We start from the raw sequence: 26,777 nt of genomic DNA, 5'->3' as shown, positions 1-26,777 counted from the left end.
GTAGTTATTATTGGATCATGGGCTGCAGAGTTCTAAGGTCAAAGACCATTAGGAACCTATCAACACTCAGTGTTCCTAACCTAAAGAAAGACAGAACAGAGTAGAGTATGTACAAGATACAAGTAGTTATTATTGGATCATGGGCTGCAGAGTTCTAAGGTCAAAGACCATTAGGAACCTATCAACACTCAGTGTTCCTAACCTAAAGAAAGACAGAACAGAGTAGAGTATGTACAAGATACATAAACAAGTAGGTTCTAATGGATCATGGGCTGCATAGTTCAGAGGTCCATAGTTCAAAAGACCATTAGGAACCTATCAACACTCAGTGTTCCTAACCTGAGGACAGACAATACACAACAGGGTGAGTGTAAGATGATTTTTATTGGAATATGAAGAAGAGCCATACGTTGAATGTTCGAAGATCAAAAACCATTAACACTTGGATTTTCTACCACAAAGAAGGACAAGACACAAGAATGACCAGTGTTGTAGTGCCTTGATGCTCGGCCTTGGCCTTAAGGCGCCTTAAGGCCTACTTTTTCAAAGCCTTGGCCTTGAGAGGGCCTTGGCCTTGGCCTTGAGGATTTTGAGCCTTGAAATTTCAAGGCATTTTGTAGTTTGTACTTTTATTTGCTTTTATAAAAGTAAGTATAAAAATGTTTTAATTGTTCTGTATATCTAATGACACAAATGGTCAATACTACCAGTCAGCAGTAGTAGCAGCTGTAGTAGTAATTTTCTAGCAGAGCCATCATTATCAAGAATTATCATCACATAATTATATAACAAAGAGAAGTGATGAAAATCGATTTATTGGTAATATCATGACTAATGATGATAATGACAATATCAATAATAATGATAATAATGATTATGATAAAGATTATAGTGATTTTATGACAGGAATAATTGTAACAGATCCGACTGCAATTTCGACAACAATTTTCAGACTTTAAAAATAGCTAACTCTAAAGAATGATAACAAGGTTGATTTCTATTCCATTAGGATTTTCCTTGTATTATTTTCTTTGACCAACAAGAATGTTTTTTAAGTCTTAATGATTATCTGAAAAGATTTGGTAAACTTGAACACAATCTTCAATTTTGTCATTTCCAAATAGGATATGTCAATGGCATGATGAGCCAAAATTTTGAGGGGCTAAGCATGGCATCTAGAGCAAAATTTCTGCCCCCAAAAAAGTTGAAAGCGAGCACAATTTTTCACCCTTATACTATTAGAAAAGCTAATTTTGTGATATATTGTGACAATATGTTCAGAAAATGATATCAATTTCCTTTTATATGTTTATTCTTGGTGGTGGAACTTCTTGTCTCGCTCTTTTCTTGGGGGGGGGGTCCTGTTATTTTTTAAACAGGCGAGAAAGAGGAATGGGAAGAGAGATAGAGAGGAGAAGGGGGCTGGTTTGGCAGAAAATACTGCAAAATCAGTTAATATGTTGATTGGCAGTACATCTAATTGAATTGTTTATATTTTGTTTTGGGTCTAGTGTCTCAGATTGACAAAACAAAATAATAAAGAAAAGCTACTTATTTTTAATCATATGGTTTGACAGTGAATTTCATTTCACTAGTTTCAAGGAAATAAACAAACAAAACTGACAAGATTCCTAAAAATGACTCGTTTTCAGGTCAGCATTTGAACATTTCAACTTGCGCTTTGTGCTCTCTTGCCCCCCCCCCCCCGAAAAATTTTCTGTAGGAAAATGCCTGTTTTCCAAAATCAAAATTACTTTTTTTTTTCCAAATCAAATATGCCATTTTTCAAAAAGAAATGATTTTTTTTTAGCAAACATGATACATTTTAGGTTACAAAATCACAAAATTTTTGGATTGCGCTCGCATAAATTATTGTTAAGTAAGGTTCTCTTTCTGTTCCCGTTCACACACAAAAAACGCTAAGAATGTCCAGTTTTCAGGTTGGAATTATCAAATTTGTAAATTTTGGAGCTCGCGCTTAGCGCTCGCATAATTTGATTGGTGAAATAAGTATCCTATTTATGAGTCACTGAATGTAGTCAAGAACAGCTTCCTTTCTGGTCAGTTAAAATTTCAGCTCATGCCCAGTTCTTTAGTAAGATGCACACCTTTTTCATAACAGCTCAAAATATTTCATTTTCATTTCTTATTACACGAAATGTCCAGAAGTTTGAGCTTGTGATTTGTGCTGGCAACATCTCGCAAGGCTGCCCTTTTAACAGTGATTATCGCAATAATTGACCAAAAATCGAGTTTTACAACTTCAGAATTGATTTGTTTTTTCAAAACCGCTTGCTCGCTATGCTTTCTTGCAGAAAAGTAAAGCCTAAGTCAAAATATCTGTCCTATCAATTAGAAATCACCTAAAAAGGCTTTGCTGAACTGAAATTCTACAAAACACACAACTTCTTCATGCAGTTGTTAATCTCATTTGAAAATATCTGTTTGCACTAAATGCTATTTTTTTAGCTTTGACCCCTCCCCCAAACAAAAATATGTTCTGCCTCCCCTGTCTCAGGGAGTAGAGAAAGACATATGTTGAGATTGGTCATGCCAGGATCAGATCACCTTGGTAATAATAATCATTGCAATGTAAATCGCCTAGAAAAATAATGTATTAAATGAACAAAGGTAACTATATCATTATTTTAATAACATAATATCTAAATCTATCATGAAATTATTTTCATTTATGTACAAGGGTCAAAATTTTCACTCGCTCACACCTTTTATACACTTTGTCTTGTGCGTCATGTCTGCCGCCTAAGAATTGTTGTCTCATTGTTACATATATTGAAAGTTTGAAAATGCCTTGGCCTTGGCCTTAGCCTTGAGGTTTTCAGGCCTTGGCCTTGGGTTTCCATGCCTTGGCCTCAGCCTTGTGTATTGAAGCCTTGGCCTTGGGTATTAAAGCCTTGGCCTTGGCCTTGGAGGTTTGAGCCTTGACTACAACACTGAGAATGACCACAAGATGAAGAGGGGCCGTGGGTGGAATGGCTCAAAGGTCAAAGACTATTAGGAATCTGTAAATATTTGTGATTTCTCCCACAAAGAAAAGCAAGACACAACAGGACTGAGTATAAGATGGTTCTATTGGAATATTAAGATGGGCTGTGGGTAATATTGTTTGGAGGTAAAGATCATTAGGAATCTATAAACACTTGGGATTTCTACCATAAAGAAAAGCAAGACACAACAAGACTGAGTATAAGATAGTTCTATTGGAACATTAAGATGGGCTGTGGGTAATATTGTTTGAAGGTAAAGACCATTAGGAATCTATAAACACTTGGGATTTCTACCATAAAGAAAGGCAAGACACAACAGGAATGAGTATAAGATTGTTCTATTGGAACATTAAGATGGGCTGTGGGTAATATTGTTTGAAGGTCGAAGACCATAGGAACCTACACTCAGGCTTCCTACCCTAGGCAAAGACAAGAAAAACAGAGCTTTTGCATGCTTCTGTTAACATAATTTTGCAATTCATCATTTACGATAATGCAAATAAGATTTCTGTAGTTGTATTCCTGTTATTATTTAACTCAAATTAGATGAATCAATTCTAAGTCATACATAAAAATTGATCGGAAAATAAGTAGTATTTGGTGGCAATATGAATATTGATTTTTTCAAAGTCTTTATTCAATATTTCTCCACAAATCATGTAAAATGCATGTAATACATTACAAATAATATATTATACATTTATAGAAAACAAAATTTGAATAAACTTGATGTGCCTTGATCCTTCTAGATCTACAACAAACTAATTTTGTTGCATAATATTGATATTTCTAACTTGTTTGTACACTAATTCCTACAAATTTTATACTCTATTAGCAGTGACCGTGTTCTATTTTTGTAATGTGATACCAAAAGAAGCACAAGATTTGTTAGAAAAACTGTGTCACTATACATATATCGCACTCATGAATTCTGGGTACCAGTAGGGGGTAAAAATTATCCTCCAGTTGGTTTAAGGTGTACGTACCTTTCTCCAAAACCACAAGTGATGAGCTGATTCCCTATGACATCGAAATCAGAGAGTGCACCTCGATGGGCTTCTAATGTGTGCTCAATCTTCATGGTTGCTGGATCTCTTAGCTGAACCTATATCGTGAATACGCATTAAGAAAATACATAAAGAACATATCAGCTATTTTACTTTCAATCTATATTACTAGAAGAGTAAAAATCTTCAGGAGTAAAGGAGGAAAATTCATCATTTTTTCTTTCTTTTTTCAATTTTTCAATTCAATTCAATTCATTTATTCAATCATTTACCACTCCACAAAGTTCCTTTCTTCAAAATCAACACAATATAAAGGAATAATCAACACAATTTATGTCACAAAACTGATACAGACCAGATACAGGAATCAAGGGATTGTAATATCACCGATAAAGGATAACAAGCTTTCAAAGTGTAACAAAATTGCTTAGCAATTAATTGTCACAAATAGAAAGTAGAGTAAGAACTGACAACCTTTTCATAAGTTTATTTATTTTTAGATTTGTTTTATACATATTTACATGCATTTTTCCTTAAAGGGATGGTCCGGGCTGAAAGTATTTATAGCTTAATAAATAGTGTAGAATTCACTGAGCAAAATGCCGAAAATTTCATCAAGATCAGATAACAAATGACAAAGTTATTTAATTTTAAAGTTTGGCAATATTTTGTGAAAATAGTCGTCATGTATATTCATTAGGTGGGCTGATGATGTCACATCTCCACTTGTTCTTTTGTATTTTATTATATGAAATTAGGTTTATTCAAATTTTTTCCTCCAAGAACTAGAAAAATTGCACTGACAACTAATTTAGTGCATTAGATATTTATTGTTGCAACTTATTTCATTATAAGGGAGACATATCATTCACACAAGTATTAAATAATGAAAAAATTATGATTTTATGTAATAACATAAGAAAACAGAAAATGGAGATGTGACATCATCAGCCCATCTAATGAATATTCATGACGACTGTTTTCACAAAATTTTGCTGAACTTTAAACTTCAATAACTATCATTTATTAATTATCCGATTTTGATGAAATTTTCAGCATTTTGCTCAGTGAATTCTACTCTATGTATTATGATTAAATATTTTCAGTCTGGACCATCCCTTTAATATGATAATAAAATATCTTACGTGTCCCGTTGGTTCCCCACAGCAGATGAACCTCTGATCGGGTCTCATGATGGCCACGCCCACTTTATCGGTAGGGTGGGTGACCGTTTGAACCCCTGACCCCAGGTCAACCTCCACCAGCCGATCCTGATGACCACCCAGAAGAAGACGGGTGTCACTCAGTACCAGCATGCTCTGCATGTTCTGAAAGTCATCACTCCTGTTAAATGGAAATCATTGCACATTTTCATCATCAGTTTGAACAGTACAAATATAATAATATATAGCATTGATGAGGCACCGATTTATCCAGTTTCCTATTCAATGGCTCATTATATATTACCCCGGCTGTAGCTCCAGCTGCTAAGGCGCTTGGTGCATTCAACAAATTAATCCTGCTGGGTACCCATTCACCTCACCTGGGTTCAGTGCAGCACAATGTGGATAAAATTCTTGCTGAAAACATGCCGTGGCTGAGATTCGAACCCACGCCCCTCTCATTGAAAGACGAGATTCGTAACCACTAGACCACTACTCCCCCACAATATACATATATATTTACATGTACAGTATACAATGTTTCAACATGAATTTCAGTAAATATCCAAGGCTCGACTTTAGCAGTGGCCCAGAGGTCCAGGGCAACCTAAATTGAGAGTCGGGCCACCAAAATTCTGTGAAAGCCCACATTTGGTGGCCCGGTCGGGTTCCCAAAGTTTTGATAAACTGTAATGTTTTCTATTGTTTTAGGGCCACCAAACATGATTTGCGGACCACCAAAAATATGAAATTGATAATTTTGGTGGACCGATCGGGCCAACCAAGAAAAAAAGTTAGTATGGAGCCTTGAAATATCGAATCGTGTGCATCCTTCATGTGATTGCATATGGAACGAGTTCAATCTAAGCCACAAGAAGATATGTCAGTTGTCTTTAAAGGTCAAGTCCACCTCAGAAAAATGATGATTAGAATCAATAGAGAAAAATCAGACAAGCACAATGCTGAAAATTTGATCAAAATCGGATGTAAAATAAGAAAGTTATGACATTTCAAAGTTTCGCTTATTTTTAACAAAATAGTTATGTGAACGAGCCAGTTACATCCAAATGAGAGAGTCGATGATGTCGCTCACTCACTATTTCTTTTGTTTTTTATTGTTTGAATTATACAATATTTCAATTTTTACGAATTTGACGATTAGTACCTCCTTGCCTGAACCACAAAATGTTAAAATAATGGAATTCCACGTGTTCAGGGAGGAATGAAACTTCATTTCACATGACAATGACGAGAAAATAAAGATATTTCATATAATAAAATACAAAAGAAATAGTGATGTCATCAGTTCCTACATTTTCATACTGACCGAGATGTGAATATAACTGTTTTGTGAAATGAAGCGAAAATAACTTTCTCATTTTACGTCAAATTTTGATGAATTTTTCAGTGTTATGCTTGTTGAATTTCCCTCTTTTTATTCAAATCAAGTTTTTGTTGGAGTGGACCTGTCCTTTAATGACTAATAATTGAAAACAAAAACAAGTGGAACGCCTCAAGCTGTCTCGCTGGAATAACTAAGTTCGATATAGTACATGAAGCAGTGTTGAATTTCTGATAAACAAATGTCCACTGTACATACATTTTTGTCCAAGTCTCATGAAATATGATCTTGCTCTTGCAATATTACGACGACCTTGGGTCAAGATGTTGACCCTGACAACCCCATCACTTCTGGACAGGCACCGAATAGTGCTGCCTATGTCTCATTTCTGCAAAGTAATTGTTCAACAAACACCCATTTTTTATAATCAAATTTCTTCTGGACCAGTATTAAGCTTGGTAATGATCTTAGAACAAATTTCTACGACTGAATGCATTGACCACAATGTATCTTGTCAATCACAAAAATCAAACCTACGATCGATCACTAAACTTTGTGTTACAGGACCCTGGACTTACTTGCAATCAAACACTCTCATGCCTTGCCTGGCATTGCAGCGAAGGCCGTTGCTGTAGAGTGAAAGAACACCGCCAGGGAAGGTGGATATGTCTCGGATGGGGTTGGTCGGGTGTACCTGGAATGATGTGTACTTTTGCATCTGGGAGCCGTAGTATGATGTCACATGACCCTTGGGGTAAATGACAAATGGATGATTGTTAAGTATTTTAGAATGGAGGAGATATGAAGTTATGCAGGGCACAGTAGGATAACATAAGAAGCTAAGGTGACTACCCAGGGTCTAAAAGACATCATCGTCATAATAATGATTTTATCATAATCATCATCGTCGATGAACATTCTCAACACCATCCTCATAATCATTCTCATCATCATCATTATCATCATCATCACCACCATCATCATCATTATCATCATCATTGCTCATTCGTCATCATCGTCCTCCTCCTCATCACCATCATCATCATTAGCTTTAGAAACAATTGCTATCTTCACTCACCCCTTGGTTTCCGACCCAGACGAGTTCTTCTTGCGTATCAGCCATGATGGTGGAGACCCCAAACCTGTCGCCCCCGTCCATCATCACACTCCGGAGCTCCTGGTACATCCCACTGTTCCCCATGTGAAGTTGACTGTGACTCCCTGATGGAAGAACGAAAGGAAAGGGTGGATACCCACTATCACAACTGTGGACAGGACTCTCATTTAACCTGGGCCTGAGGTTCTCACCACCATCGTCGAGGCTGTGGACGTTCTTAAAACATTAATGCAGATCAAGCCAGGAATCCTCCATACCAGGACATGGATTTCAACCTCGACCATAAAGAACATGACCTCTTCTGTTTGAACTCAAGATTATTGGAGTCCATAAATGAAAGAATTCTTTGAGGAAAATCTCAGCTTAAAGTCCTACAGATGTATTCTAGTTTGAAAGTTATGCATTTCGCAAAATATTCACTGAAACACTGGAAATGCATATTCTTTCTATTTAATTATAACAGAGATATTTTCATTTTATAAGATGCATGTATTAAATATGAATTTCAAAGCTCTAACCTGACACCAAAAAAGAATGAAAGAAAGGGCATAAATCAACCCAGGGCAATGGCATTGGTTGCCATATCGACTGGCCTCTGTGCCCCTGAGACTTGGAATATTTTCTTTGCCTTTTTATTTTTCCCATTTGTGCTGCAATCAGTATTGAAATGTGCCCGGTAGAAAAGGTGCTGGTCATATAAATATTTAATTTCACGAAGGAAAAGTGAAAAAAATGAAAGAGATATCGCATTTTCCCCTCGAGAACTTCATCTTCATTGTTTTGTCATTCAACTACCGTGACCTTACCATTCACGTAGTCCTCCACGACGGGTGGGCCACCATGATCCTCTGGTCCATAGCCCCCTTCTACCATCATCGGTGGGCGGACACCACCAAGAGTGTGGTATTCATTGGTATAATCATGGGCTGGTCCATACTCCAGCTCGCCAGGGGGAGGGAACGCCATTCTGTCAGTTAAGAGGTAGAGTGGAGATGGAGTAGAGATGGATGGAAGAAAAAGGAAGGAAAAGGTAAGAGATATAAATAAACAGGAAGGAAAGAGGAGGAAGATAAGGTGAAGAAAAAAATGTGGAGGAGGAAGGGGTAAGAGATAAAAGAACAAGAACAGGAAGAAAAAAGGATGAAGAGAAGGTGAAGATTAGAAGATGAAATAAGGAGTGAAAAGAAAAGGGAATTATAGAACATAACAAGGGAATACGGAAAAAAAGGCAGGAAAAAGAAGGAAAATAAAGAATGGGAAGAAAGATGAATTGTGTATAGAAATATTTATTATAAGCTTACTAAATTGTATGCAATAATGGTCGCAATCAGAAAAAAGTCCTTATGGCCAAGGGCCCTGGGAGGAGGGGGGGGGCTACTCAAATAACAATACCGAGATGTGCCCCACCAAATTCGAAAGTAGGCTCGGTGGTCTGGCACTAAATCTTGGTTTTGAAATGGGGGTCTCGATCTTAAATGGCTCCTGGTTAAACGATTGGTATTCAAACTATGCAATGCTCTAGAACTGACTCATAAAAAAATTGGGGTTTCCGTAACTCACCATGAGAGCTGCTATGGCAGCGCACTTGAACAAGTAACCAAAAATTTTAGGGTCTACTTAATTAGAATATCATATCAAAAGGGTTTTTTTCTGGCTCGCTTCGCTCTTTGGCAAATTTTAACATTTTTTTCAAATCTAATGTCACCCGTGATTTGATAAAAAAAGTGGCCTTCTGTAAGGTTTAAATTAGATAAAGTAATATCCAGAGGTCTCAGGACCCCAAGCAAAATGCGGCAGCTAACAGGGGTATGGCCCATCACACCAAAATGTTCTGCAACCAAGAATAAAAAAGAAAAGGAGGAAAGGAAAAAATGGAAGATAATTGTCAAAATCTATCTCAAAGTTAGATTCTCATGAAAACTCTTTTTCTCACTCGCTTTGCTCACTCGGGACTTACATTACTTAACTTTTATTTTCCACATGCGGCATATGCTGTGCCCCCTCTTAATATCCACTACGTCCCTGCTCAGACTTGTCTACATTGATTTTGATTTAAGCATCATTATAAAATTATAAGTTAAAAAGAACGCCTTGAAAAGTTGAATAAAGGCCAATAAGCCTAGAGACTCGCGAGCCTCTCGTGACAAATCGCTCTGGATTTGCATTTACACAAACCCATTGCAACAGCTGTTGTGAAAGTTGGCCAGATCTTAGGGGATGAAATCAAGAAAACAACCAGTGATTACCGATTTTACATTACAATTTAATAGACTAAAATAAAAAGAAAAAGTTAGACATAAAATTTATGTCTAACTTTTTATTTTTATTTTTATGATAAATTTAGGCCGTAAATTACAGGACTTGGCTGGCATTTAAAGGCCAAACCCACATCCGTTTGGACTCAGCAATTTAACACGAATATGAATAGGCGTGTTGCCTAGACTGAGAGGCTAAAAGATTAGATTAGTAACACTCCTAGTACCAATGAGGTCCAAACATTAACATGTATGGACCTCATAGGCGACATTACCCAAAAATATGGGTTAGACAATGCTGTTCTGATTTCCAACCCAAGACTTTGGTAAATGTACGCCTTAATACAAATTGGAGTTAAGTGATATGACTTTCATTTGGTGGGGAGACATTAAAAGTATTAATTAAGTAGTTCAAATTAAAATAGATTATCATTAAACTTACATTTCAGGCCCTTTTTGTTGATTTTCGGTGAGCGTTCCACACAGCTGTGACGAGTGATCAACTCCGAAGTGATATGCGAACTGGTCAGCTGATCGGTCAGGTGATCGGTAGATTATCTTTTTGTCAGACGTTCATAATTTATGTAAAGCGTATCAATCTTCAGTATCTTGATTCCAAAGTATCAGTATTGCAGATAAATGTCATTATTGATTGGAATCAGTGGCGGATCGGGGGGGTGGGGGTGAGCATTTCTGGCGGATCGGGGGGGTGGGGGTGAGCATTTCTGCCCGATCCCCCTATTGAGATTTGTAGTAAATATTTTGGAATTAAATACGTTGTTCATACTAGTTATGCGACCCCTCCCTTATGATGATCACAGCATTATTTGTAATGGGGATATTTCGTTCATAATTATTCTTGTCTCTTCTTTCTCTTTTTTAGCCTTTTTTTGCTTGTTAAAACCTTTTTTCCTTTTTTTTTGGGGGGGGGGCTCGCCAAATTTTACGTGGGTCAAAATTACCTTCATTTTTTTAGTGACAATCTTTTTTTCATTTGTCCAGTTCTACGCGAGACAAAATTACCTTCGATCATTATTATAGTTAAAAACTTTTTTTTATTTTTTTATTTTTTTTTTTTGGGGGGGGAGGTTGCCAAATATCACGCGAACGTTTTTCAGCTTTTACTGTTTTATTCGACTTATAATCAAATATTAAATGGGGCTTACCACAGTTTTTTTTTAAGTCAATTCATAAGAATATTCCTCCTCGGGATTTGAGCTTTCTTTCATGAAATATCAATTTTTTTCATGATTACCAAAAATACTTAAAATTTTTTATCGGTGTATGCCTATAAAGCTTTAGCTCATGCGTTGCGCCTGCCATATTTTAATGCTGATCAACTTTATGCTTTTAATGAATTCCTAAAAACAATAAATTCTCAGATCATCAATTTTGTCGCAATCGAATAATTCGATTGCGTCTCTCTATCAGTTTTGAATATTCATAAAAAATATCAGCTCGTGCTTTTTGCTCATAATATTTTGATTAGTAAATTCTTCTCTTATATAATCGAGTCGGATAGATAGATAACTAGAGAGAGAGAGAGTTGGGGGGGGGGTCCCTCAGCTACTTGTCCTCGCTTATTTGTTATTATTTGTTATTATGCTCATGTTGTGAGAGCTTTGTGTTTTCACATTTTTTTTCTTTTTCAACCTTTTTATTGTCTCGGAGCTTCCCTCTATTTCTTTACACTATATAATGTAGTCCTTTTTACCTCATTGTTTCAATCATTGGCGGCGGAAGCCCCAAATTTTAGGAGGGGACAACCTAAAAAAATTTGACAAGCAAAAAAAAAAGGCTCTCAACCCAAACATTTTAGGGGGGACGTAGGAAAATAAATTGACAAGCAAAAAAAAAAAAAAGGTCAACAACAAATTTAGGGGGAACGTCCCCGCTTCCGCCGCCTATGGTTTCAATTCTTTTTTTGTTCTCATTTCAATGAAAACATCATTATTAAACTGACGTAGAAGACTTTATTACGAAATTTTGACATTGTTTTGTTTCATTTGTTTGGCTTTCTTTTTTTCTTCTCCTCATCTTCTTTTTCTTCTTACTTTTTCCCTTTCCTTATTTTCTCTTCAGTATTTCATTCAGGTATCCGCCAATTTATACAACACCAAGCATATAGAGGCGGATAATCAGTGAGGGAGCATGACGGTGTGCCGCTCTAAAAAAAAAGGAGGAATATTGGAAGAAAAAAAAAGAAGAAGGGATGGGGAAAAAATAAAGAAAAAAAAAAGATGATGATGGCAATGACGATGATGAAAATTATCTTGGTGATGATGATGGTTGTGGTGACGGTTGTGGTGATGATGATGGTGATGCTAATGATAGTGGTGATGATGATGATGACGAGATGTAATTTTGTTATTTTGTCTTTGAAAAAATTAAGTAGTGCAAAGTTGAATTCATTTAAAGTTTATTATGAAAATAGCAGAAAAAAAATTGGTATGCGTTCGAGGAAAATCCATCCCCCACCAATCTTTTTCAAAGGTAAGATTTTTTTTTTGCCCGGGGGGGGGGGGCCACTTCCATTCACGAGTGGATACCATGCGCGACCATGGGGTCTCGAAAAGCACCCTAAACACGTAATTTCCATATTCTGAAAATGCACCCCTTAACAAGTATTGGCGTGTGAAACCCTACCCTTAACAAGTATTGGAAACAAAACGATACTCTTGGCAAATATTCCCTGAAATGAACCCCTAAACAAGTACAGGAATGTTTTATTGTTACGGGTCCTTCGGTCGTCGGCTTTACCTTATTTGGTTTAGTACGACCCCACCTTCTACACCTCGCGCAAATCGGACTCTAAACACGAAGTGTTGGAGCAAAAAGGACATCCTTTATAAAACATTTTGATTTTGTTTTATCATCCCCGCAAATTAGACCCTAAACACGACGGTTTTCCTAGCGAATTAATAGATACCCTTTTTTCGTTATTTTTGTGTTTTTGACACCCTTATCACGTTACGTAGGTAACGTGCCCTATCGTGAAAAGGACATCCTTTTTACGTTTTTTTTTGGTCGCGCATGGTATCCACTCGTCAATGTAAGTGGCCCCCCCCCCCCCCGGGTTTTTTTGTGACGGCGTAGGCCTTTGCAAGCAGCTATTATTATGGTAAAAAAGTAAATGAAATGTCAAGAAATACATGATAATGATTTTTATGGTACATTTTAGTAGGCCTATATCAATTCATACTTGTTATCAAAAAGAAAAAAGTGGGTCGTTACGGACCATTAAAAATGGGAAATTTGGGCATTTTATATTTAGGATAGAGCAACTGCTCGTTATAGACGTCACAATAAATCAAGCATTCTAAATTCTATCAACTCCATTTTTTGTCAAATAACACCTTCATCGATATTTTGAAATGATTTTTCTCATATTTTCATCATCTTTTTATCAGGGTGAAATTCCCCTTTAATTTACAAAACAGATTCGCAAACAATATCAAGACTAGTGGGAGGCAAGGGTGGAAATCTAAGGTAGGGGACCAGGGGCTGGAAAACAGGCAAAAAAAAAACAAAAACAAACTAACAAAAAAAAAACAAAAAGGAAGGTTTATCACCCCCAAAAGAAGGTCGTCTCGTCCAAAATACATGTTTTACTTCGATTTAAATGATGTAGGCCTATTTCTTTCCATCATATATAAAAGAACAAAAATAGTAGGGGGACATTTGATAATGTGCCCCTACTATTTTGGGTTAGGGGGAAGTGTCCCCCTGGGATTTGCGCCCATGTGGGTGGGGGGTGTTGCACCTCCTTTCGGAATCATTATGGAACAGTGTGAATAGTCGCTGTGATTTCGATCTCATACCTATAAAAAAAATAGAACAGAAGAACGCCTTGACCACAGGCCAAAATGCCTAACAATTTTTCCGCGGCATTAGCGACTCTCGTAAGGGGCGCTCCATTTATAAATAAAGTTGCATGTGTAGCTGTCTATGGCAACAGAATCTATCGCAGAATTGAAGCCAGAAGCGTGGGAATTTTTAAGAAAATTCAAGAAAAGAACCGGTGAGTACCGATTTAACAGTACTAATCTAATTAGTTACATGTATTGAATTATAAGAATATTCAATTTTTCGTGAAACAAAGCTTAGTTCTAAGCTAGGGCGGCCCAAATGCGCGTGAGTGGAGTCCCAGTTTCTTAACACGGGTAAGTATTAGTCTTGAGGACGCAATGATGATGATTTTTTTAGATATGTCTTACATTTCTTCATCATTGACGTCTTGACACTCTCTCCATAATGCCTTCAGCGAACGACCAAAACAAAGATGGATTTCCCCCAAAATCCATCTTTTTAAACCGAAATGACTAGAATTTTGTTAATTTTATTAATTCTTACACCTTCCTACGCCTAATGCGTAGGAAGGTTTTAAATATTACTTTAAAAAATGTAAAAAAATGAAGATTTCTTACCCAACTGATGCCGCGTAGACCTCTCGTTCCACATGTAAACAACGGAAATACAATAGCGTCGACCCTTGAACCGCTTATGTATGACGTACTTCCGGAAAGCAATGCCGTCTTAACGAACAATTTAGAGATAAAAAATCTTATTTAACAAATATCAAAATTATTTTGTGATCATAAATAATTTATATATATTTATATGAATTATTTGTGTCAATGATGAAGAAATGTAAGACATATCTAAAAAAATCATCATCATTGCGTCCTCAAGACTAGGTAAGTATTGCGTTGTCGCCTAGAGTGATTAGTAAACACTATCATGACTGCTGCGTTTCATCAAAACAAACAGATATCTTAACGTGTGGGTCTACATTCGAAAATTAGATCCACCATACTTTTCCTTTCGACAAATTTCTCAAAGCATTTCTGCTATAAATAACAAATAATATGGCTCACCCTTAGTGAGAAGAGGTTTAATAAGAGTTTGATGTCCTCAAAATCGGCTCCTCCAGGCTTTCAAACGGGCAGCTCAGTAGTCTCGACTCTGACCAGGCTTGTTCGACTTCGAACTCTCACCTCAGTCTCACTTAAGCATATCCGAAATAACACGCACTAACCTGACGCGCTCGATCGCTCTCGATCTCGTCCGTCCATGCAAAAACAGTATCCGAAAAGGATCATTAGTGGGTAGGGGAAGGCGGGGTAAGTTGAGCATAGAGGGGCAAGTTGAGCCACCACCCCCAGGTCAATAATGAATGAGACAGGCATTATGGTGGTGTCATGTATTGATGACCCTTAACCCCATCACATTGTTTTCAACTTTGAAACAAAAAGTACTTTTCTAGAGGGGAAAAATACAAATTTCAGCCAAAAAAGTAAAAAAAATAAAAAAAGGTGTGAAATAGATCATTGCTTTTTACAAACACACGTCTTAGAATGTAATATAGAAATAAGAACAATACTGTTAGTCCAGATATAGATTTTCATTCTTGTCATGGTCTTTTACAAGATGGATGCATAAAAATGTGTGGATGTGAAAATATTGCCTGATGTTCGGAATGAATTGAGCCAACCTCCATTAAGTTGAGCCATGGTAATTCTTATGGTAATGTATAATAAGAAAAACAAACAAATCTTAAAAAGTCATTGATATGCAGGCAGAAAGGAGCAAATTCACATGACAGCTCTTTTACTTATAGAGGATGTTAGTATTTAAAGCGAAATAGCAAGTGAAAAGACTTTAGATTAAACAAAAATTGTTCATAGTTTGTGTGGCTCAATTTACCCCAGAGGGAGGCACAACTTACCCCATATATGGGGCAAGTTGAGCCACTTGACATCGTTTTTTTTTTCCAAGGTCACATTGACTTTAAGTGTGGGGGTAGAAGGTTATATAATATAGGTGAAAAATATTTCCCAAGAATCAAATTTAAAGGCAAGGTATTTATTTTTACAATGTTATTGGTCATATCAATTCCAACATGCAAACTGCAAAAGTGTCACAACTTACCCCTGCCTTCCCCTACGGTGGATCGGAGGAGGGGGCGAGGGGTCGTTGGCAGATGTAGACAAAGATAAATTAGGTTAGATGGATGGAAGATAAAATCAAAGTAGGGTTTTGGTTTTTAAAATTCGTCTACCTTTACCTGAATTGTTTCAGGAATTCACGAATTAAGCAAACAGTTTATTCCCTTGGACCCGGGCCTTGGACCGATGAACAGGCATCGTTGGATAAAAGTAAAGTAAAGAATTGGCCCATGGGAAAAGTCTGCTCTCTGCGTGAGATCGAGATTCAGTACTCATGGATTAGAGGAATCGTTTAACGTTAGAAGGTAAAACGTTAATTATATTCCCACATAAAGACCACAAGTATTGTTCTAAGTCTAGAGAATCAATAATGATAGTGAACAGGCCAGGACAGGGCTCTTGGAACGAAGTTTTGACTCGGGGGATGCTGATTCAAATTTGAAAAGCAAAGTGCCTCAACAACTTCCAATAAGTATCCCTTTTAATAGTGCCTCCATAAATTTCAAGAGTGCCCCCATCACTTCCAATATAGTGCCCCACCACGTTCAATATTGCCCTATCACTTTCAATAGTGCCCCGATCATTCTCACTAGAGCCCTATCACTTTCAATACTGCCCTATGATTACTTTCAGTAACGCCCCGTTATTTTAGAAGTGCCCCGGTCACTCTCAAAAATGCCATTATCACTTTAAGTAGTGCCCCCATCGCTTTAATTAGTGCCCCCACCAAGATAGTGCCCCCAACACTTTCGGTAGTGCTCCCTTTTAAGCAATTATTTCAATGCGTCTTATTGCTTTTCTATGGATAGCCATCATTATCTTCGAAATCCTCTTACTTTAACATTTTATTTTTTCTCTCCGAAGAGTCATGGCAGTGCCATTTTCTCCCGGGGGGGCCACTTACATTGACGAGTGGATACCATGCGCGACCAAAAAAACACGTAAAAAGGATGTCTTTTTCACGATAGGGCACGTTACGTACGTAACGTGATAAGGGTGTCAAAAACACAAAAATAATGAAAAAAGGGTATCTATTTCGCTAGGAAAATTACGTGTTTAGGGTCGAATTTGCGGGGATGATAAAACAAAATTAAATGTTTTATAAAGGATGTCCTTTTTGCCCCAACACTACGTGTTTAGAGTCCGATTTGCGCGAGGTGTAGAAGGTGGGGTCGTACTAAACCAAAAAAAGGTAAAGCCGACGACCGAAGGACCCGTGACTATAAAACTTTCCTGTACTTGTTTAGGGGTTCATTTCAGGGAATATTTGCCAAGAGTATCGTTTTGTTTCCAATACTTGTTAAGGGTAGGGTTTCACACGCCAATACTTGTTAAGGGGTGCATTTTCAGAATATGGAAATTACGTGTTTAGGGTGCTTTTCGAGACCCCATGGTCGCGCATGGTATCCACTCGTGAATGGAAGTGGCCCCCCCGGGCATTTTCTCTAGTTTCCTCAAAACTTTGATTTGTTGCTTCATCCCATTCTCGTTTTGCTCCGGATGATGTATGCAATTTTAATGTTTTCTGTGATGATATCAGGCTTTGAGAAAGTATAATGGAATTATTTATCCAAGGTTGGTCTGGCAAGTACTATTTTTCCCGAGGGGCGAAGTATATTAGTTTTGCCAGTCCAAACGAGGATTAATAATTCCCACTATGCTTTTCTGTTCCAAACATTAAAAAGTAACACCGATGAAGCTAGGCAATCCAAATCTAACTTCGAAATGTGGTATACTAAGTATAAACTTGCCATTATTGCGTTATAAATATTGGCATTACCCATCATACACCTCGCCTTTGTTTACAAACAATGACCGACGTAGACGGAATGCGCATAAATGCGCATGATAATTTCCGGTACGCGACATGAGCGGCACGCGTTTAGTTTTGAGATGTCGTTGATAATCTGTCGTCACAATAGCGCACTGTTTGATGACGCAACAATCGATAACACATCTAGTATAGAGGCATTATGATATCGTGACATCATAGGAGGTGCCGTGTTCGAGTGGTCTATGGCGCCTGGCTATATATTATACATGGAAAGTCCGGGTTGTGATGAGCTCACATGATCTCTATTCGATACCCGAAACGGGTGTCGCCCCCTCCCTCTATTTCCTCCGCAAAATAAGAAAAAAATATCTATGAGAAGAAAATAAGGATTCAACATCATTTAAATTCATACTAACCATACCGCCCTCTCTCAACACAAGTCACATCGATTCCTTTCATCCGTCCATCAGTCTATATCTTTAAGTTGTATAATCATAGGCTGATCCAGGGGTGCCCCCTCCCCCCCCCCCCCTCACCCGTTGGCGGAGCAAAAAAAAGGGGGAAGAAAAAAAAGAAAAAGAAGGAGGAAAAGGGAAGAGCGAAATAAGAGGAGGGAGACGAGTGAATAAAATAAGGTCTGGGGAAGACTTGGAAAATGATTTGAAAATATATATTTCATGTCACGACCAAGAAAATGAGGAGAAAAGTAAAAGGGATAAGTGTAAAATATAGGCCGATATTTTTTTTTAAATGTTGTGTCAAAATCTATCACATACTTTGATTATTGTAATAAAATGTCAAAATTTTTGCTTGATCGCTTGGCTCGCTTGCAACTTCTTATTGATTTTATGCAATATCGAGCCCCTCAAAGTTTTTGGCTCATTATGCCACTGAGACAACCCCTTCAAAGAAACAGACAAAAATCGACTTTGAGCAGCCGATCAGGGAAAATGTGGGTGAACAAATCAGTTCGCCCCCCCCCCCCCCCCCTATTGGCACGAGCTGGATCGGCCCCTGAATCTGTTTGGCATATGTTTGATTTCAGGCGTCTGCGAAATTTCAAATTAAAATCATGTTTTTCTTTGTCGGTTTTGGGGGGGGGTTTATAATGGCAAGCCATTCAAAAAATTCATTTTAACTATATTTTGTAATTCCTAAAAGCCAGAAATGGGTAAGAAGAAATGAAGATGATGCCGCATAAACAAAATACAAAACAAACAATCTTAGATGGCCATTTGCCTACCAGAATATGCTTCTTCTCTTTTACAAGTTATCAAAAAATATAAATCGTACCAAGCATACATAAACTTGTATCAAAATGGGATGTGAAAGGACCCCCCCCCCCCCCTGAAAAAAGGGTATACTGAATTCACTGTCTACGGTAGATAACGGGGATGTCGTATTTCTGTGTGATGCGATGGTCGCGCGCCGCGATTGCGGCGCCATTCGAGTCGTACAATTATGTACGTACGTACGGTGCGTGTACGTATTGCATTTTGCATTTGTTGAGCGACACAGCAGCTACCAAAACAAACGATGAACCTTTGTCTTCCACGCAAAAATCAAGTGCTTTCCCTTAAAAAACGTTGATGTATGTACTCGTTCATGTGGCATTCGGAAACTTTGCACCGTAAATCGTCGGGAGATCAACATTCCATAAACTTTCAGGACCGGGAAAAGGGTGAAATTTGACGTCAAAATAAGCACGCATGAAATTCTTCAACATGAGTTCAACACCGAGCGCCAAGCCGGCCGTAGCGGCCACTCCCGCGCTCTACTTGCTGTATCGGCTGCACGAATTCAAGCAGAGGTGTAAAGAAAGGACATCGGTCAGTATACCCCCGAAAGAGAGGCAAATTACAGAGAGAGATCTACAAATTTTGAATAGAAAAATAGTGAGTACCGGTATAGATATAGATTATTTATATGGTGATTTCCATTCATGTTTATTTTGTTTTATTGTTCTTTAATGTTGATTGCTAGTTTGCTACTGAACTGTTTTTGATCCACGCCCACTCCTGTCTCTGCTACAGAAAAGAATGTATGGTACCGGTAGTGGATCGTCGCATACATTCGTAATTCCGAAGCTTCGTTATTCCGAAGGTTCGTATTTCTGAAGGTTCGTTAGTCCGAAAACGAAGTGAGGTTCTTTAATCCGAAAATGAAATGAGTTCGTAATTCCGAACTTTCGTTAGTCCGAAAACGAAATGATTAATGACAATAATGAACCTTATTTCGTTTCGGACTAGCAAAACTTCAGAACAACGAACCTTATTTCGTTTTCGGATTAACGAACCATCAGATTAGGCCAAGTAAAAAAAGAAAGTAGTTGATCGTCCTCGCGCGCATCTATTTTGGCCGCCGCATGAAAATTTTTGATATTTACTATTTTCAAAAATTGGCTAAAAAAAAAAAAAAAAATTGTGATGTTCCTTTTTTGATGTTCCCTTCTTCATTTCAGCATCAATTTTCTTGATATTTACTATTTTTATGGCTGCTGGATAGCGAAAAAAATCACAAAATTGGCGAGCCATTTGCTCTCATGTGCTTTGGGATCTCTCTCGCAACTCAAAAACAATTGCAAAGTCCGATATCGCCGTAACTGCAAGAAAGAAAAAATATCTGATTTGATTTTCTATTGGAATTTTGAAGATACCATCATAAATTAGCAAGAAAAAAAAGTTTGCAAACTCGGGAAAGATCACGGATTTCTTCATTTTTAGTGCATTTTCGGGGACCCTGCTTCCTGAATCTGAACTAATCCGTCGCATGCTTTGGAAATATGGTGCAGAAAAATCAATTTTAATGACGTAAATTTGTATTTCGGCAGGTTTTTTGGTGAGTGATAGCACCTGTACTTCGATGTGTGTTACGGTGATTGACTGTGCTTGTGACTCTGTTGGGTGAAAGCATGTGTGCTGGGATGATGACTGTGCTGGCGCAACGTGTGAATTTGTGAAATGAATTGAATTTTCTGGCGAGATTTCTAACGTCAGCAGGGAGTGCATTGAATATTCAACAAAACAATTTCAAGTGGGTTATTCATTATCAAGATCAAAAATCATTAATGGGATTCCAAGAAGTACCGATTCTGTTCAAATTTGATAAATTTTATTCTTCCTTGAGCTATTCAATTTGATAGAAAATTGTAAAAAATAGTTATATGTATTCACTGGCAGTTACAAACATGAAATATTAAACATGTGAACAATTAACTCAATCATCATTTAACATTTGATATCAATTAAGAAATGAATAAAAATTGAACAGATTTAAACAACATGTAAATGAATATACAAGCAGCTGGAAAACTGCGATGCGAAACCATGCCCAGAAAAGAGATTGGCTCTGGAAAACTAAACATTGCTCCATGGTAATAAAAATGACCCTCCCCATGCATTTTTTACCTTTACATATATATTAATATAGAATTATGTTTAAATCATTCACTTGACATGAACATTCTGTTTTACAACAATACAGTACCGGTATACATCGCTATAAATTATACATCAATAGATTTTTATCGCATAATACATTTTCCACAGATTTCCAATCAATTGTATGTACCGGTATATTATGCATATATATATATATATACACACATTTCTACTCATTTATTATTAATATTGAGCATGCATCGATCACATAATTTGAGCTTGACATGGCCTGACAACCATTTGAATAAAAAATAGCAAAAAAAATGGTAAATAGTAAAGACCTCCCTCATCACTGATGTCAAAAAACGGGCCGAGAAAATGCCTCCTTGTTTTTAAAAAAAATAGTAAGATAGCAAATAGTAAGGACCTCCCTCATCACCGCTCTCAAAAAACCCGGACGATCAACTACTTTCTTTTTTTACTTGGCCTTATTGAACCTTATTTTGTTTTCAGATTATCGGACCTTCGGAATAACGCCACAAATGTTCGGATTAACGAACCCTTTTACGTTTTCAGATTAACGAACATCGAGGTATAGGCAATTTCGTGTTTCAGAATTATGAAGTGTAACCCGGGGATCGTATTCAGTCATATCTTATCAAACGCAACATTTCTATAAAGTTCATCAAACCATAAATACCTACAAATTATTGTGAAAATTTTTCCAAAATCATTTTTCTTTTTTATATGATTTATCAGCTTCCAATTGTACCCCTCTTCGCATGTGAATACTAAATGTGAAATACAGTATTTTGGTCACTTGAAAATGGTATCGTATTACCGAACGTGTTTTCTGTGGGAAAATTTGAGAAAGAAAACAAATTCACCAATGAGCTATATTTCTTTTTATTTGAGAATATAAAATTTGAAAATGTGTTATTTTACTATTTTTCATCATATTTCTATTCAAGTTCCCTTTGTAAGGATGAACATTGCAAAGTTTTGAGCGTACATGTATGAATTATTTTCTGACGTGTATGATGCGCACGTTCAGTAATAAAAAGACCGGTTGGCAATACAATCACTCACTCTACAATGTCAAAATATGAGTTGAAGTCAGTAATGGGACCGTATTAGGTCTACTTGTTTACATGTAATATGTGTTGATTTTATTCACGTAGAGTATGTACATGTACCACGGATAACGGCAAGTACATGTATTGCTCTGCATGTCGGATGCAGATGGCTCTTTGAAATTACATAGACATGGATGGATTCTTTGATGAATTTTCTCCGGGTCAATATTTTTCACAAAAAATATAATTTAACCAACTTTATTACAGGGTGAACTTGCCTGCATGTACATGTATTAACAAACTATTTCCTCTATACCTAAGTTGTGACACAATGTTTACATGGGAAGTACATCCTAACAAGTACTGGATTTGTTAATGCTGAAAATTTCACTTCAGGATGTCAATTAATAAAGTTTATTGCATTTGAAATTTTATTTAAAATATTCCTTTTTTTCAAGAAAATAGTTATGTGAGATGTAGCCTACATGTACATGTATGATGTCACTCACAAAATACATCCAGTCTTGATGAAATAGTCAGTGTTGAGTCAATTTTTTGTTAAGTCTTTGATTCAATTTCAAATAAGAAGGCTTTGCAGTCACTGGATACTTTGTATCCGATATCGTCAAGTCTTTGTAACTAAAATACATTATTCAGTTGGTAGACTCCTCATGCAGCAAACCTCAATCTGATGTACAGACAGCCTCAGCCTGTACACCTGCAATACATGAACTTACATGTGTAAAGCTTAACCTGGTTCTAATTCAAAAGTTTTTGTCAAATTCAAAATAGAAGATCAAATACAAATTTTAAAATGCATTATAAATGAGGAACATGTAATTGAGAATATGGGGCAGACAGCCGGCCAGTATATGGTACATGTAAAGTAGGCCAATTCAACCCTTTGAAAATCTTTGAGGTAATGCAAATGTAGGGACAGTGATTTTCCGCGATCGCGGAAAACGGACGGAATACACGGAAAAGGCCTTTTGAAACGGAAAGTGGCATTTCAAACGGAAAATCACGGAAAACATATTTTCCCTCAAAATACACAGAATAGCAACAGAAATTACTCCAAAATAACAACAAAATGAGAATATTAAATGGCCACAAAACCCCAGAAAACACGATTTCACTTCACTACAATCATGACAATTCACACATCGTGATTTCTCTCGACATCAGCACACTCAATAGTACACCGCGCGCCCGTACCCGGCCGGCCGGCCGGTTGAGCTTCACATCGCTTCATATAGCTCAACTGCATGGTTGTGTGTTGCTGCCCTCTACGTTTGAAGATCTGATGATAACGATGTCCAAAAAACCCCAAAATTATTGATGAAATTTAATTTCACCGTAAAATAATGCTAATTATGTGAAAGGTGAGGATGTATGCATGCTAATATAAATGTTTTTGAAAAATTATTAAATGCACCTGCATAGATCCGATTAGAACGGATTCTATTGTGTTGTTGGTACAGTAGCAGATACAAATTTTGGCCAGTGCGAGTGTACATGATTTTGCTTTTCAATGTGTAAACGGAATTGTCACTTTATGTGTGTACAAAGTATATGGGGAAACAGAATTTCCGTTTTTTGACATGCTGAAATGGAATTTGAGATTTTCTGAAACGGAAAAGGCCATTTTTTGAAACGGAAAATCACTGTCCCTACAAATGACTAGAATTATAACAAGATCTCGAATTGTTCATGGTTTTATGTCTATATTCAATTTACAAATGTACATGTTCCTTCAATGATAATGCTTGCTATTTACTTTGTTTCAATCGTTGAATAGCTCTGGGGTGGTATTCTGAGGTCATTTTATCTTTAAAATATTTTATTTTATCTCTTAAAATGAAATTGGTATTCTGAGATGAGATTTATCTCTCTGATAAAATTTTAGATTTTATCTTGCGTATAAATTTGATCTTGCGTATCTGCAGATGATACGCAAAAGAACAATGCCTGCGTACACATACCCATCGCGTATCTGGCCGTTGCAACGCAGATGATGTGCTGCGCCCATGTTACTTTGAAAAAAATAAAAATAAACTTAAAAGAGGGTAGAGGCTATTTTATCTCTGCGACGTTTATTTCACCAATATTTCTAGGTGAATTAACCCCAAATGGTGACATAAAATGAAGAAAAATTATATATTTATTGAGAATAACACCTTAACGTTGTTCCTGTACAATCAGAGAGTATTTCATAAAACTTTTCTTGACTAATATTGTCTTTGAAATGATGCTTGAAAGGTTGCGATAAAAACTTCGAAAAACGATGAGAGTATTGTCCTTTTTGTTAAAAAGAAATCTCGGTAAAGACGCGTAAGCGTATAGTGCAAGCGTATTTGAAGTCAATAAACTGACGCAATCTCACCCCTTTGCCACACCTCCTGGCGGAATGGATTTTAATTGGTTGAGTGATATGAGAGAGCTATAAAAGCGCGTTTCTAATTGGATATTGATTAAAAAATAGGTGTGTCTTACAGAGATAAAATGGTTCTCAGAATACCAATTTGGAGAGATTTTAAGGGTATTTTATCTCACTGATTTTAACGGAGATAAAATATTTTATCTGAGATAAAATGGATCTCAGAATACCACCCCTGGTTTGTTCTGATGTACATGTGCAAGTTTTTTTCTGGAATTTACATGTACATATATCATATCATGAAACATTGTGTATGTGATTTATGGAAAGAAAATGAAAAAGTGACACTGAAACTATTAAATATAGCATGCATTGTTTTATAAAATAGGTTAGTGTTTGCAGCTTATTTTGATATCATGCAAACTACATACATGTACATGTATGACTTTGAACCTGTACATGCATGTTTACATGTTCAACCCTTTTTTGTGCATTTTACCAGGCAAAATTTTTATTCATATTTTAGGGGAGCCTACTTTTCCCAGCTTTCCAACTGAAACTGAAAGATTGGAAAAGGATTAACATTGCAGTGAATGGGAATTTTCCAGCACTCTTTTTTTTTTGTATTCAAAGATCTTAATTTTTTAAGAGCGCGATCGGGTCGGCGTTCCTACCGCGTGCCTAAAAAAAATTAAGGAGAACAAAAAATTGCACTCCTAAAAAAAAACCTTCACAAAAAATTGCTGAAATTTTACATTTTCCCTTTTATTTTCCCTTTTATATTCATGAAATAGGCATCTGTTTTCTTGAAATTATTTTGATTTTTTGGAAACTACTAAAAAATGAAGAATATTCACCTCTTGCCCCGAGTCTGATTTGAGTTTAAACTTGGTAATTGACCCAGGCCTAGATTCACCACAGATCAATTGATAGCTTCATAGCTATTGCATTTTAAGGAAAAACTTTCTTGAAAAAATTTGAAGAAAAATCTACCATTTATAATACATGTGTACATGTATTGTATTGAATTGATTTGATCTCCTCAATGCAATACAATACAATACATGTACACATGTATTGAATTGATTTGATCTCCTCAAGTCAAGGAGAACGATTCTGAGGAGCTCAATTGAGCACCTCGAAAAAATAGGGAGAGTGATTTTATATTGAAATCCGCAAAATTATAAACGTGAAGGACTGCTAATGAATATTTAGACATGCCTAGAACTGTTTCACCAGAATAATGCAAATCTTTAAAAGTCAGTATTAAACTTTGTTATTTGTTATCCGATTTTGATCAAATTTTCAGCATTTTGCTTTGTGAATTTTACTCTATTTATTGAGATATAAATATCTCCAGCCTGGACTATCCCTTTAAAACTGATGAGATTTTGTTCAGAATGCAACCATATACATACAGTACAAAGTGTAGTGTGCAGCATTATTTATCTCTGCGACATAATAAGTGTGCTTGCTGACTATGTAAATACACTATGTGTATGCTGCCATTCACTGATAAAAGCAAGCAACTCTGGAATGTGAGGAAAACATGTCATTTTAAATGTTGGAAATACAAGTAACGTTGCAAGTACTTGAAATGTGGGGGATTTGCAACTCCAATTCTTTTAGCATCACGGAGAGCATACAGAAAATATCCCAAATAAAAAATGTCAATTACCAGGTATGAAAAAAAATTAGAGTTCTTTCTTTTTATCAGTGGATGGCGTTATGTGGTAGCTTGTTGCAGGAGACGCTCTCCCAACTGCAAACTAAGTAGCTCTGACAAATGCTAAATGAACCATGGCTTCAACCATGCGCATCAACCATAATGGCCAGCCGTTACAGTAAGGGAGAAACGCTGTATGATAGATACACACCATGTCACTGTACTTGTAACAGCACGGACATAATGTGCAATAATAGGCTTGTTTAATTTATATGGTAATTCATTTGTGCCGTCTCATCATCGTTCCCTTCTGGTAATGGCCAGGGTTAATGTGACCCGTGAGGATGTGCTTCACACAGCCCTGGAAATTGCCAGGATGGCTCCGACTTTGTACGAAGACAAATTACTCACTCCGAGAACCTGTACAGTGATCCCGTCCATTCTGAGCCAGAGTGAGTGGCTTCAAATCAATTTACTTTGTAATTATAATGCGCTCTTTAGTTTGTATGAACACTTCCAGTTCAATGTCCAATCCACATTTTGCAGATATTGGCATGGGAGGTTGCATCATATTTTGTGGTGATTGTTTGGGAATACAACTCAGGAAGCATGCATGGCAATTTTTTTCCGGGGGGGGGAGGTTAGTCAAGACACGTTAACATTT

The 26,777-nt window shown here is 36.8% G+C and overlaps 1 protein-coding gene and 1 long non-coding RNA gene across 3 annotated transcripts in view; one reads left to right on the top strand and one right to left on the bottom strand.

The window, feature by feature from the left end:
* Positions 1-14,920, bottom strand: part of LOC121426183 (PAN2-PAN3 deadenylation complex catalytic subunit PAN2-like) — a 42,175-nt gene extending 27,255 nt beyond the window's left edge. For both annotated transcript variants that reach the window (XM_041622385.1, XM_041622386.1), the window contains exons 1-6: positions 14,770-14,920; positions 8,444-8,604; positions 7,599-7,741; positions 7,099-7,268; positions 5,161-5,359; positions 3,995-4,113 (exon numbers count right to left, since the gene is read on the bottom strand). In XM_041622385.1, coding sequence (XP_041478319.1) covers positions 3,995-4,113; positions 5,161-5,359; positions 7,099-7,268; positions 7,599-7,741; positions 8,444-8,603 — 791 coding nt within the window. In that variant the 5' untranslated portion in view covers position 8,604; positions 14,770-14,920. The remainder of the gene's footprint in view (positions 1-3,994; positions 4,114-5,160; positions 5,360-7,098; positions 7,269-7,598; positions 7,742-8,443; positions 8,605-14,769) is intronic.
* A 4,174-nt stretch (positions 14,921-19,094) lies between these two features.
* The window catches only part of LOC121426039, a 28,749-nt gene continuing 21,066 nt past the window's right edge, over positions 19,095-26,777 (top strand). Inside the window, exon 1 of the long non-coding RNA XR_005971552.1 lies at positions 19,095-19,509. This is a non-coding gene — a long non-coding RNA (uncharacterized LOC121426039). The remainder of the gene's footprint in view (positions 19,510-26,777) is intronic.

This window comes from Lytechinus variegatus, chromosome 13 (genome assembly GCF_018143015.1).
Source record: "Lytechinus variegatus isolate NC3 chromosome 13, Lvar_3.0, whole genome shotgun sequence".
NCBI lineage: Eukaryota > Metazoa > Echinodermata > Echinoidea > Temnopleuroida > Toxopneustidae > Lytechinus > Lytechinus variegatus.
The sequence above is the reverse complement of the archived record's forward strand: the minus strand, read 5'-3'. Positions and strand labels throughout refer to the sequence as shown.